Source organism: Odontomachus brunneus, unplaced genomic scaffold, assembly GCF_010583005.1.
Source record: "Odontomachus brunneus isolate Ranch 3 - 2012 unplaced genomic scaffold, Obru_v1 Obru_scaffold_026, whole genome shotgun sequence".
NCBI lineage: Eukaryota > Metazoa > Arthropoda > Insecta > Hymenoptera > Formicidae > Odontomachus > Odontomachus brunneus.
This window is the reverse complement of record NW_022639476.1, coordinates 1,969,151-1,981,768: the sequence shown is the minus strand read 5'-3', so window position 1 is coordinate 1,981,768 and position 12,618 is coordinate 1,969,151. Positions and strand designations below refer to the sequence as shown.

General features: G+C 45.1%; 2 protein-coding genes across 2 annotated transcripts in view; both read left to right on the top strand.

Moving 5' to 3' along the window:
- Positions 1 to 323: 323 nt before the first annotated feature.
- On the top strand, positions 324 to 1,194 carry LOC116842647 (NADH dehydrogenase [ubiquinone] 1 alpha subcomplex subunit 5). Its single transcript, XM_032812153.1, has 3 exons — positions 324 to 494; positions 646 to 807; positions 881 to 1,194. Exons 1-3 carry the CDS (start codon positions 474 to 476, stop codon positions 1,052 to 1,054), a joined length of 357 nt encoding a protein of 118 aa, XP_032668044.1. The 5' UTR covers positions 324 to 473; the 3' UTR covers positions 1,055 to 1,194.
- A 1,805-nt stretch (positions 1,195 to 2,999) lies between these two features.
- The window catches only part of LOC116842603, a 106,632-nt gene continuing 97,013 nt past the window's right edge, over positions 3,000 to 12,618 (top strand). The window contains exon 1 of the mRNA XM_032812029.1: positions 3,000 to 5,512. The gene's annotated coding sequence lies outside the window, so the exon portion shown is untranslated. The remainder of the gene's footprint in view (positions 5,513 to 12,618) is intronic.

Genomic DNA, 12,618 nt, shown 5'->3' with positions numbered 1-12,618 from the left:
CATGGTGCTTGTTTTCGTAGTAGGTGGAAATATTCCATTTTGATTGGTGCATTTCTATCTATCTTCAGAAATACACCAATCAGAACAGAAAATTTTCATCCAGCAAGCCAACCAGCATGAAAACATCGTGTGCCGCTGGTTTTATTAGGCTGCGTTCAGAAACCTACCCTACTCGGTGAGTAGAGTAACATTTAATTAGCCAATCAGGGCAAAAGGAATTAAGATTTATTTATCCTGATTGGTTTATTAAAGTAACTCTACCCATCGAGTAGGATTTCTGAACATAGCTTTAGAGAGTCTCTAAAGCTTGCCAGAAACAGGCGACTCGTAACGGAATTTTTGGAACTATTAGCAGCTGCTCTACTTCACCGGCCGAACATTCGTGTCCGTAATAAGTGGATATTTTGAGGTTAGAATATATACAAGTGAAGCGAAAACTTGCATAAAACGCAAGTGTTAGGTAATTCCTAACGATGGCAGGTGTTCTCAAGAAGGTAATTTCGTGCGAATTCTATCATGAATTTACTTAATTAGAGATTATAACCATCGTAATTGGCATTTACGTTGGATATCTGTATCCCGATATAAATACCTCGTTGCGAAATTTCAGAATTTTTTTTCATTGTCAACATTTTTTGTTTTCAGACCACACGATTGACAGGATTGGTTGTGAGCAAAACTCCTCACCAGGATATAATTCCGGTATATAATAGAATCCTGAAGCTGTTAGATAAATTCCCAGAGAATTATACTTATCGGACAGAAACAGAGAAGCTTGTCAAATACAGATTGAGTGTAGTTGAGAGTGTAAGAATAATATGTGCTATTGTAGTAATGATCATCATTTCCATGTCATCTGATAAACTACGATATTTCATAGAACAAGGATGTACAAACTATAGAGGAAAAAATAGATTGCGGACAGTTTGAGGAACTTGTAATACAGGCTAAGAACGAGCTATCGTTGGCACAACAAATGCTAGAATGGAAAGCGTGGGAGAACTTAATGCAGGAGGCGCCACCCAACCAGTGGACATGGCCACCGCATAAGTAATATTAATTTATTATAGATATTTGTATATAGTGTTGAACACTGATATTGGAGCAAGTGACTTGTAAGTTGCTTAGTGTACAAAAACACAGTATATCTTAACGTGATATGCTGTCGTATAATAAATATATCCCATAACTGTATTCTTAGTCTCGCAGAGATAGATATTATTTCAACGAAATTATGATATCTCTTTCTCTCATATCTTTTAATCCTATTATATATTGTAAAATTCAGCTGCACCGAGTGACTGCAATCACCTATTTGTCAGAATGACATTCCTACTAGGCTTTTCTTCTTTCACACGTGCTAATGCCATGTTTTAAGCGTTCGTCGATTCGTTATAGTTATCATAAAAGTACGATCTGATTGATTCAACGTGACAATCCATTTTCTTCGTGTGATTCCATATGGTAGCGAGGTATACGTAGCACCTGCAGCATGCGCTTTCACGCACTCGATAGGATTAGTGTGAAACGAGGACCACCGTGAGGATAATTCTGAAGTGTAACCAATTACGATTTAGCTCGGCGATTCAAGGTCGACGACGCCAGATGACGCGTCTCGCTAGTAGTACGTAGCAGTACGTGTTACGCGTGAATATTCGATTAATCACAGGTGCCTCGTACGACGTAGATATTTTCATACTTGATCAAGCGTATATGTATAATCCGACGAAATCAATCAAATTCGAATTTTATAGATTTGATGCTGCACACTCGTGCCTGCCGTTACAACGCGACAGATATCTGCTCGAGCATCAGAGACTTAAATAGCGAATATTTATAGAATAATCAGATAATTCCGCGTGGTTCATTTCCCGCATTTTGCTCAAATTCAACGCGAGTTTTGTAGTGTAGAGTATCTCACATTCTGCGTTCCTTTTATTCTTACATTAATGTCCTGACCCTAATAAACCGTTTGTCTGTTCCTCGATGCCGCGGTGGTCCGTCCGAATCGTTTCCCGTCGACCGATCGTGATTGGGCCCCGCGCGCAGCTAAGTGCATCGACGAAAAAACGAGGTGATCAGGCCCGAGGCAACGCAATTTCGTGATCGTCCACCGAAACCTGACGCAGGCGGTCTCTCTGTTAGAAAAATGCGATGCTCACGACTCCATACTCTCGTGCGATCATTAGATTTCCGAATTTATCGCAAAGCAGCCGGTTACACAAACCTTGGACAATTTAAATGGGTCTGATTCAAGCGAATGTGTATACTTGAGTTCTATCGGTCGCCCCGTTATTAATTGCGCGATGATTATAAAGATCGTTCGTAGCAAAATATTGACAAAAATTTGATCGGCTATCGGAAACGTTATCTAGAATATCGCACAGTGATCAACGTGACAGTGTGACGTGCAAACCATTGCACTGTATGCTTTCGACCTACTGAAGTAGAATCTCTTATAACAATCATCGTCGTCGAAAGTGCCGACGACAAGTTTCGTCATTAGTAATAACAGGCTCGTTGATATTTCGCATATTAAAACTTTCTATTTTAAGCATTTTGCGTATGCGCGAATTTGAAAGGTAAGTAGATCGTTTTGATTGGTCGGTTAGCGTCGCTTGCGCGTGTCGGTTCGTACTTCGAGAAACTCAATCGTTGTAATGTTCATGTAATTGTGGAATGGCCGCGGTGCAATAGTCGGCATTGGAAAGCCTCTGCGCGTTTCTCGCGATTTCGGCTCGCCGAAGACGAGGCTCGCGCGTGTGAATAGTAAAGTGTCGGCGAATAGCTGCCGGAATCAGAATCGGGAATGTCGAGAGTGGAAATGATCCTTCGCCAGGTTAGGACGATTTGGAGCTCGACTATTGAACTTCGCTGTTTCGACTTCGCCGCAGGAGTCTCGTACGCGAATCATCGTCGTCGGAAGTGCCGACAGTAAGTCTTATTATTAGTCATAGCAGAATCGTTGATATTCCGGATATCAGAAGCATCTCGAGCATTTTGCATATGCACGAATTCAAAAATTGAATGGAGCGTTCTGATTGGTCGGCTCATTTCGCCTGCGTGCGTCGGCACATACTTCGAGAAACTCAATCGTCGCGATGTTCATGTAATTGTGGAATAGCCGCGGTGGAACAGTCGACGTCGCAAAGCCTCTCCGCGTTTCTCGCGATTTTGGGTCGCCAAAGACGAGTCTCGCGCGCGAATCATCCCCGGGAGGTCGAAAGTAAGTCTCGCTCGTGTGCGTAGCAAAGTGTCGTCGAATAGTGTCGAAATCGGGATCGGGAATGTCGAGTGCGGCAACGATCCTTTGCCAGGTTAGGGCGGTTCGGAGCTCGACCGTCGAGCTTCGTTATTTCGATTGCGCCGAAGGAGTCTTGCGCGTGAATCATCATCGAGAGCGTCGAAAACATGTCTCGCGTGACCATTGCGGTAAAATATCGACAAAACTCAGCTGTCGGGAATGTCGAGTAGTGTCGTACAGTCATCGAGATGCGAACCGTAGCAACGTACGCCTGATGAGGTACAGTCTCGTATAATAATCATAGGCCGATATTCATAGTCGAATCTTATTCAAGACCGTCTTAAGTAATGTCTTAAGATGCGAATATGACTCGGTGAATTGGTTCATGACATCTTAAGACAGTACTTAAAATGATCTTAAATATAAGATCGAACTATGAATACCGGCCATAGACGTGGGGGTGCTGTCGGTAAGTTTCGTCATAGCAGTCTTGTTGATATTTCGGATATCAGAGCCATCTCGAGCATATTACGTATGTGCGAATTTGAAAGTTGAACGGAGCGTTCCGATTGGTCAGTCCGCGTCGCCTGCGCGCGTCGGTCTATACTTCGAGAAACTCAATCGTCGCAATGTTCATGTATTTGTGTAATAGCCGCGTTGCAACGTTCGGTGTCGGAAAGCCTCTCCGTGTTTCTCGCGATTTGGACTCGCCAAAGATGAGTCTCGCGCGCGGGTCATCTCCGGGAGTGCCGAAAGTAAGTCGTATGCGTGACAAAGTGTCGTCGAATAGCTGCCGGAATCGGATTTGGGAATATCGAGAGAACAGTAGCAATCGCTATGGCAGTTCGGAGCTCGATCGCTGAGCATCGCGTTTTTGACTCCGCTGAATTCTCGCGTAGAAGGATTTCAGGTAAAATAAGTGAAGTATCGAAAAGTCATCGAGGAAGGCTCTCTCGTGAAAACGGCCTGTCGAAAGCGCCGAGTAACGTTCGCGCGTTTTCTTCGAGTATCTCAATCGGCGTGGTAGTTAGTCAATCATGCGACAGATTGCAGCGCTGCAGTCCAGATTCCAAAGTCCATTTCACATTTCTCGGAATTTCAGTTCGCGAGCCTCGTGCGCGGTAATCGTCGTGTCGAAAGTAAATTTCGTGCGTCGTAGCGAAGCATTTTCAAGCAGCCAAATATCCCATGACGGTTTATAGAAACGTTTTCGGTGCATTAGAATATCGTGTACTCTAATGATGTTGATAACGTAAAATGTGGCACACATTTCTAAATTCTTTCTGCACACATTTGCTAAGGATATTGCTAGGGAGTTCGGACATTAATTGAAATTGAAGTTAAAGTTCGAAGGACAGAGTCTCGCCAATTGGACGACGCGCGATATCTCGGATCCATCGCGTTCGCGATCGGTGCGCGACGTGAGCGTGCTTATCAAGAGCCGCTTCCCGCGGAAGAGCGCCGTCCTTGCGTCCCCTTTAAAAAGCCTCGGTGACGGTGCGGCGCGACGCGGGCGGAAGACGGGCCCCCGAGGGGTGGATAGAAGAGAAGAGCGAAATGGAAAAAGGTGTACCGTTCTCCGGCGGAGGTAAACGAGCGGCATGGCGCGGGTGGGAGAGCGAGAGCCGCGGTGCGCTCGCTCGTTCGCTCGCCTCCTCCTCAGGGTCCCGATTCCGTGGCGCGGTGAAGGCGCGCTAGGCTCGCGCGGCTCTCGCACTCGCCCGCGAGACGCCGAGCGACAAGCAGTGGCAAAGCACGAAGGAAGAGAAAGAGAGAAAGAGAGAGAGAGAGGCAAGCGCGGAACGGCAGCGCTCACGCACGTCAGCACGCGTCATCACGCATTCACGCACCGCTTTTCGCCCGTCGCCCGTCCCGTCGCCGCCCCTCCTGCGGGTCGCGCGATGTAAACACGGCGGCCGCAGTTCGGCAGCAGGTGGTCGCAGGTGCGAACGCGGTGTTACGTCGCTCGCGCGCTCCGACGACACCACCACTAGAGGCCGCCCGGTCCCCCGAGGAAGTCGCCGTGTTCTCGTCGTCGCGGCGATCGACAGTGATCGTGACACAGTGCATGACATCCGTCCGTTCCCCGCGTTCTAAAGATCGCAGTGCGTTATTACATACCGTTCTTCCGCGAACGGTGCAGTGATCTCTCGTGCCAGCCCGGGTTCGATTGTGTCGGATCGAGAGGGAGACAGAAGAAGAGGGAAAGAGAGAAGGACAGAGGAAAGCCGGTGCCGTGGGAAACGGAGCAACGTCGCGGGTTTATCGGTGAGTGTTGATTTTGCATTTCCCGGCCTAACGACGACACGGGTCGCGTATATCGGAGCAGAACTGCGTGCGGCGGAGTGAGAGAGCGACTCTCTTCCGGGTTCTTCGCGGTGTCTCGGACTTTAGTTTTGGCGCGTGAGCAACGGCGCGGCGTAATACGTAGTATACGCTATCATTAACGCATTGCGCCGCCATCTTCGCGTTGATCATTGAAACCGTTTGAAATTGAAATAGTTCACTTAGTGATTGATACAGGATAGCTGCTTGTCTCATGCCTGCTTCCACACCGAGAAAATCGTGAAAATTTTGTTCGCGCGCATGGAACACAAATTTATTTCACGCAAGTCAATTTCACAAAAATCGATTTTATATCCTATACACATTCGAATTTTCACGTATCTTTTTCTCAATGTACCAACGTCAATTGAACTTCATCTATATTCAAATTCTACTCAAGCACAAACCAAACTCAGATTAAGGTTCAATCGCTGAGAACGAGCGTTCAGTTGACGCTGAGCGAAAAATAGTTGAAAATATATCTGCGGGAAATAAAGATTTTCTCTCTATGTGAAGTAAACTTCGTATCCCACAAATAAGTTTTTCAAACATTTTTTTTCTCTCAGTACACTGTCGTAACGGATCATTGTCGCATCAGCGTGTTGTTCGGGAGAAAGTAACGCGTCGAGTAAGCAATGCGTCAAATAATACGCCGGGCAATTCGATTCCGAGTGACACGAGGGGAATCACGGTGTCGCGGTGCACGTTCGCACGCACGTGTAGTACGTCCGTTGACACACAGCGAGCGTGTTACACGCCCTATTTCCATTCGTACCTTTCGTTACGTGTCTCACGCACGTGTGCGCCGTGTGTGCAGGTACACGCAAGTGTATCGTGCGTGTCTGTGTGCAGTGCTCTGCGACGCACAGGTGGTATCCGCGCGGAATGTCGCCGCGGGTTAGCCGCGATTAGCTTTTCGACGGTCTCGCGTGACGTTGGCATGCTTTCGCAAAGTTTCTCGCGCGCCGTGAGACATATTCTCACGCGGCCGGTTAATTCCTATCGAATACGTCAATCATCGAGAGCCATTAGACGCACTTTTAGATGGACGTCGCAGGACGTATCATACAGATAGAATGTTGCGTCTTTATGTCGCGGAACGCCGTCTGTTGCCCTCACACGTCGCTCGGACGAGACGTCCGAACAGCTTCTCTCGACGCGCCGGACAGGCGCGCTTGTCGATGATGGACTGTCTTGGATTTTTAAGCCGTACGTTTGATTAATTGCATGGTAAACAGCGGGGACGGCCGCAGACGACGGAAGGGCGTGATATGGAATAGGCAATGAAAAGGGGAAAGGCGAGATGAGAAAAAGAGGAAAAAAACGGCGCCATTTCTCAGTGTTTTTCTTAGTGTAGAAGCAGGCATGAGTCAATCAACTGGCTGAGTGAACTATTTCGATTCGAATCTCAGATTCAAGTGGTTTCAATTATCAACGCGAAGATGACGGCGCATTTTTTCGCGATTCAGTTGAAGCTGTCGATCGTTTCTTTGATACAGTGATTTGCAAAACGGTTTAAACACAATGAGGTTGAGAGCTCGCTAGATTCTCAAAATTCAGAGTCATTACCGACAGGTTTGCCCAGTAATTATATTATTCATTTGTTTTAGTGTTCTTATTATTTCATTTAATCATTTAAGAGTCATTAACACAATCATGACGGACGAATTTTTTTGCCAGCTGACAGCTTCAGATGTTAATTTTGCAAATTTTTATCGTTTTCGTCATATATTGAGTAATTCGTTGTTGCATATATTTTGATTAAAAGCATTTGTATATATATATATATATATATATATATATATATATATATATAATTTTACTCAACTAATGTACGCAAACTTTGCAGGAAAAAGTCAGTATTCTGTCGATTTTCAAGTTTTCAAGTTCATAGCACCCCTTTAATTACATTATGAACTATATTATTATTGCGCAAGTACGTCCGTGATGACTCTGAATTTTGACAGTTTAGCGAGCTGCCGACTTCCTCGTGTTTTGCAACTCACTGTACATTCCGAAACGGCGGACCACGTTTAGTTATGTAGCCGCGCTCGTTACAGCACTCCGTCTATATGCGCCCTGCACTCGCGCACGCACGCACGCACGCACGCACGCACACACGCACGCACACACGTGCGGGACAGTATCGCGTGCGTGCGAAGTTACGGAATGCGCCGGAGAATTTTCTTTGCGTGCGGTCGCCAATTTTTATCGCTGCGCCGGTAGCATCTCGCCGAGGTGAAAATAGTTGTTTACCTATAATAATTCCACGGGTGATCAACCTCCGAGACGGTTATTGCGACCGCCCGCGTTATGGGAATAACGCGCCTGATTATCGTCGTGATTTACGGGCCTTAAAACGTGGGAAAGCCGCCGCTTTTTGCAGCGCGCAAAATTTTTACTCATCTAGACTAACAACCGTGTGTCCCGGAGTCGCTCGGAAAAAGGAGAAAGAAAGAGAAAGAGACATTCGCGCGCTCAAGGTTGCCGTTCGGCATTATCCCTGCGAGAATTCGATGAGACGTTTCTTCTTTCCCGGCTTACTTGAGAGAGAAACGTAGCTAACTAATTAATTCTCCGGCAGTTGGGAGTCATCAGAAACGTATCTATCTCTCGTAATCTATCTATCTTATGAATAACCATTGTTGTGGCAGCGCGAGTTCGCTACTTCGCGAAAAAACGTGAACCTGCACGTGTCGTCGATTTTCATTCTTGCATGCGTCTTATGCGTGTCTGGCAGAGCTGAGTGCGAAAAGGGCCAAGTATTGTTACTTGTTAAAATCACGAAATTGAACTCGCGAGGATAAATTCGAGACTACCGTATTTGGAGTAATTATTCGGGCAGTAAGGCGCGTCGAATCGATAGGAGCCGCGTCGAATCGGCAAATTGCACGCACTTCGACAGCGCTTTTAATTGTTGGGGCAAGGTGAGGCAGGTGCGTCGCGGTCTCTCTCTCTCTCTCTCTCTCTCTCTCTCTCTCTGTGTTTGTCTCTGCCTCTCTCGAAGAGAGAAGAAACGGGTTGAGCGCGGCAGATCGCGGCTGGCGCTTTCAGATAAAAAAAAGAATAGTCTCGGCGGCTCGCGCGCGGACGATATCCTAAGACGGAAAACAATGCCGACGTAGACGAGCATCTTTCCGCTTGCACCCAAACACAATGCGCGATTTTTACGAGCGCCGACGCACGAGGAAAGACGCGCGCGCGCGTTATGGCCCTCGCCGCGGTATAACCGAACGAGGAGCGGCCGGACGGACGGACGCGTGGAAAAATTTCGCGCCGGCAATATCCTCGATACGAGATCCCGCCGTGGCTGGACGGCTCGCCTATAAATGTCGCATTCTCTGCCGCGGACACGCGACTTACTGCATTTCGGAGCCTCTCGTTTCCTCCGCGCGCCGCATTCTGCGAGCTTTTCATTCCGCATTTATTGTTCGTGTATTCGCCGGGGCCGTGATAAATTAAGTCGGAACGCGCGCGACCTCGGGCTCAGCCGGTGATGTTACCCGCGAGACAGGTGGTCTCTCGCAAATTTCTTTCAAGTGATCTGTTCTCTTTTTCTCTTCTCTTGTATTCTCGCACGCGTGCGAAGATTATTATAGTCTGTATTAATAGTCGTCATTTTTTAAACTTGTCTCAAACGAGATATTCAGATTTTAATTCTCCGAGTTAGATGAGAGTTTTTCAGTTGAACCGTGATTACAGATATTATGTCATACATGTAATCATAATTTAATTGAAAAACTTGGGTCCAAGTCTCTGAATAAAAATCTGAATATCTCGGAAAAGAGAGTTTGGCTGGATCAACCAAATGTCTGGTGAAGTATGAATGAGCCAGAATTTTGTTCAAATTAATTAACGAGATTAACCAAACAAGATTTCTGTTTAATAAGTCCTGAAAATCTGATTCGTTTATATTTCATCGGATATTCGGTTAATTCAGCCAAATTCTTTTACACGTGCACGAAACAAGTTTCCAGTATTGATACAAGCCTATGACTGATATCGCGGTATCTCATTGCAAAAGTCAGGCAATTCGTCTTTTGACGGGAAAATTCTTTGTTGTGGTACTTCCGATCGAGAAGATCGCAAGAGAAAAACTCGCGAAACGAGCACGTCTCGCGACGTAACGTCGGGGCGATGATTTTCGGCCGCGATCTGTCGATTATTTGGTAGAACCGCGCAGACCGGAAGCGACGGTAACTTTCTCGCGGATCTACGATCTCTGGCCGACCAAGTATGGAAAATGACTGCGGAAAGATAGCCCCTCTGCATTGGTGGAACGTTAACGTGCCGTGACGTTGCCCCGTTAGAGCACTCGCCGGCCTACCATCGCGTTCGCGTCGATCGTGAACTTTATTTACACTCTGTCGTGCCGAATCGTCGCCCTCCGTATCTCTCTCTCTTTCGCGACCGCGATAACCATCTTTCACGAAGTTACGGTACTCGCCGCACCGAAAACCGTATTCCGCCTCTCCCCCCTTGCCCCCGAAAAATCTCATTATTCACGTCGGCGATGTCCCTTTTCACACCTCGCCTAATTTAGCATACAGGTTAATGAGGCACTGTACAAGACGCCGACAATTCGTGCGACCGTCTCGTTGTCGGCTGACAAGCGTGCGTGTTACTCCGAATCGAAATTTTATTTCTATTAGTCCTGCAAATTAATTTTTTTAGATATTTTTGTATCTGAGTCGGGAAATTTAGGATAACGCTGTAGTAGTCCGCCATTATTTGCTAAATTACAACTTGTCAATTATCTCTTCATAAATTAGTATTATGATGATCTGTATTTGTACTTATTTTATTTAAGAAATAATAGATACTTAAGAAATAGATATTTAAGAAATAATATAGACTCAAACGGAACAGAATAACAGTTCATAAATACGAGTTTATAATTAATTATGACCTGAGGTGTATAGCTCATGCGTATAATCGTCTTATTTCAATTTGATCACGCTGATATTGCGTGTACATACACTAAGCGACTAAGCGTATATACACTAAACGATAGCGCGAGCGGTCCCTCAATCTTCGCTGTGGGGAATTGCATAATTTCGCATTTCGCACGAGAGCGATATGGTTATTCTTGTTGTTTCACAAAGTTTACGCATACCTGAGAGGCGTCGTAAATCCAGATAGCGTGAGTCAATACGATAAATCGAATACGTGAGATAAATCGCATGTTACGTGATTATTCGCATTCGTGATTATACATACCGATTAACGTCAGAATTAAACAGACACGTGAGGAGAAGCGCGACGGCGTGCACGTATACAGAGAGACGGGATTATGAGGCGGCCTAAAATACCGCGCAGCGATTCCGCGTCCGAATGAACTCAGCCGTTAAAGGTCGCGCGAACGCTGAATGACCGTCGAGAATGAAACCCGTCTGCGTGATGATGAAGTTCGTCCCGGCGAGCCGAATGATGATTGTTGCGCGCTAGAATTTTCAATGAAAAATTGGAATATGTCTGTGAACATCAACACACATCTCTAAAAAAATATATCCCAATCTCTTGTATGTAGCCTCAAGCCTCAATTCTTCTAAAACACCAAAAGGAAAATATTCTAAGCACAATATTCGTAAAGTTTAAGGAATTTCATCTTTTATCTACAAATTTTGCTTGTCTCGCGCGTAAGAAGGCATTCTATTTTAAATAAACATATCTTTCTTAATTCAAGTTGTAATAGTATCTAGTATAAAGTATAAAGTATCTAATAAATAGTATAATAGTAATAAAAAGTTGTATAATATCTAATAGATTTCCGATTAATGATCTATTTCTTTAGAAGAGGAATATTTTTTCGATAAAAGTTTTTTCGCGTCTCGAGTACGGAATTATTGGAAATACATTGGGAGAAAAAATATGTAAGAAATAAAAAATTTCTACTTTTTTTAACGGGTACTGATAACATATTTACTTAAATTTAAATTTTATTTAAAGTAAACAAGTGTTTTCAATTACTTAAAAATTATAGAATAAATTATTTTTAATTGTATTTATACGTACTTCCTGTTTGCTTTAATAGGCCTTCTCATATTTTCAATTTAGATTATGTATCATAGAGCCTTTCTTAAGTTTTTTAAAGTGAATTTAATTGCATTTAAATGCGCATCCGAGAGTGACACTCTCAAAGGTCAGCCATGATCGTATATCATATGTCATATCGAAGAATCGATGATGTCGAAGGACTGATCGCGGTCTGCTGGCTGATCGGTTCGCTTATTGCGCAGATTCGCGTATCGCGATCTTTCGACGACATTTAAATATTGCTCAGCGCAGAGAGATTTTACGTAATGGGGAGATATTACTAAGTCGCGAAGCATCCGTCTCACGTCAACGATCTTTACGTAACTTTTACGGAAGCTACATTCTCAGGGAGAGGTATGGCACGATAAATCGTTCACGGTTTCGGCTAAACGTTACACAAATCGGATTAGCGGGCACAAATTGCGAGAAGAGAGATCGTATACTTTGTTACGCAACAAACTCCCGGGGCTTTGCGTGAACGACGTGTCGTTTGAAAAATACTCCCACGAAAGAGAGAGAGAGAGAGAGAGAGAGAGAGAGAGAGAGAGAGAAAGCGATCGGAGTTGCATGTGTCCGTTAACATTGTAACGCGCGAAGGCACAATTTAGCCGCGGGAAATGCGAACGTATTAATTTAACGCGTAGCTACATACCAAGACGAGAATGAGAGGTCGGAGCCGCTCATCCGAGCGGCCTGACTTCACGTTCCAGCTCTCACCTTGCGAATTTTCTGGGTCAACCAGGTTTCGGGTTAACGATTATCGCGATTGGCTGCTTCCGAAAAGGTGATCGATACCGTCTACCACCGTGATGGATAACTGAATTAAAATGAGATGAAAGCGACTCGATCTTTCCTACTTTACTCGTGACTTTTCTGTCTGGTTACCCATTCAGTTGCACGAACTGAAATTTTTTTCGTGTAGTGTAACAATCCGCGTGCTATCGCGGATAATAATGATAAATTAGCGGAGAAAGAGAGAGAGAGAGAGAGAGAGAGAGAGAGAGAGAGAGAGA

Bases quoted from the DNA above. Each gene is read 5' to 3' on its own strand.
- LOC116842647 (XM_032812153.1), top strand. From the start codon at position 474: ATGGCAGGTGTTCTCAAGAAG. The intron at 495-645 runs GTAATTTCGTGC...TTTTGTTTTCAG, and splicing joins TGGCAGGTGTTCTCAAGAAG to ACCACACGATTGACAGGATT. The intron at 808-880 runs GTAAGAATAATA...GATATTTCATAG, and splicing joins GATTGAGTGTAGTTGAGAGT to AACAAGGATGTACAAACTAT.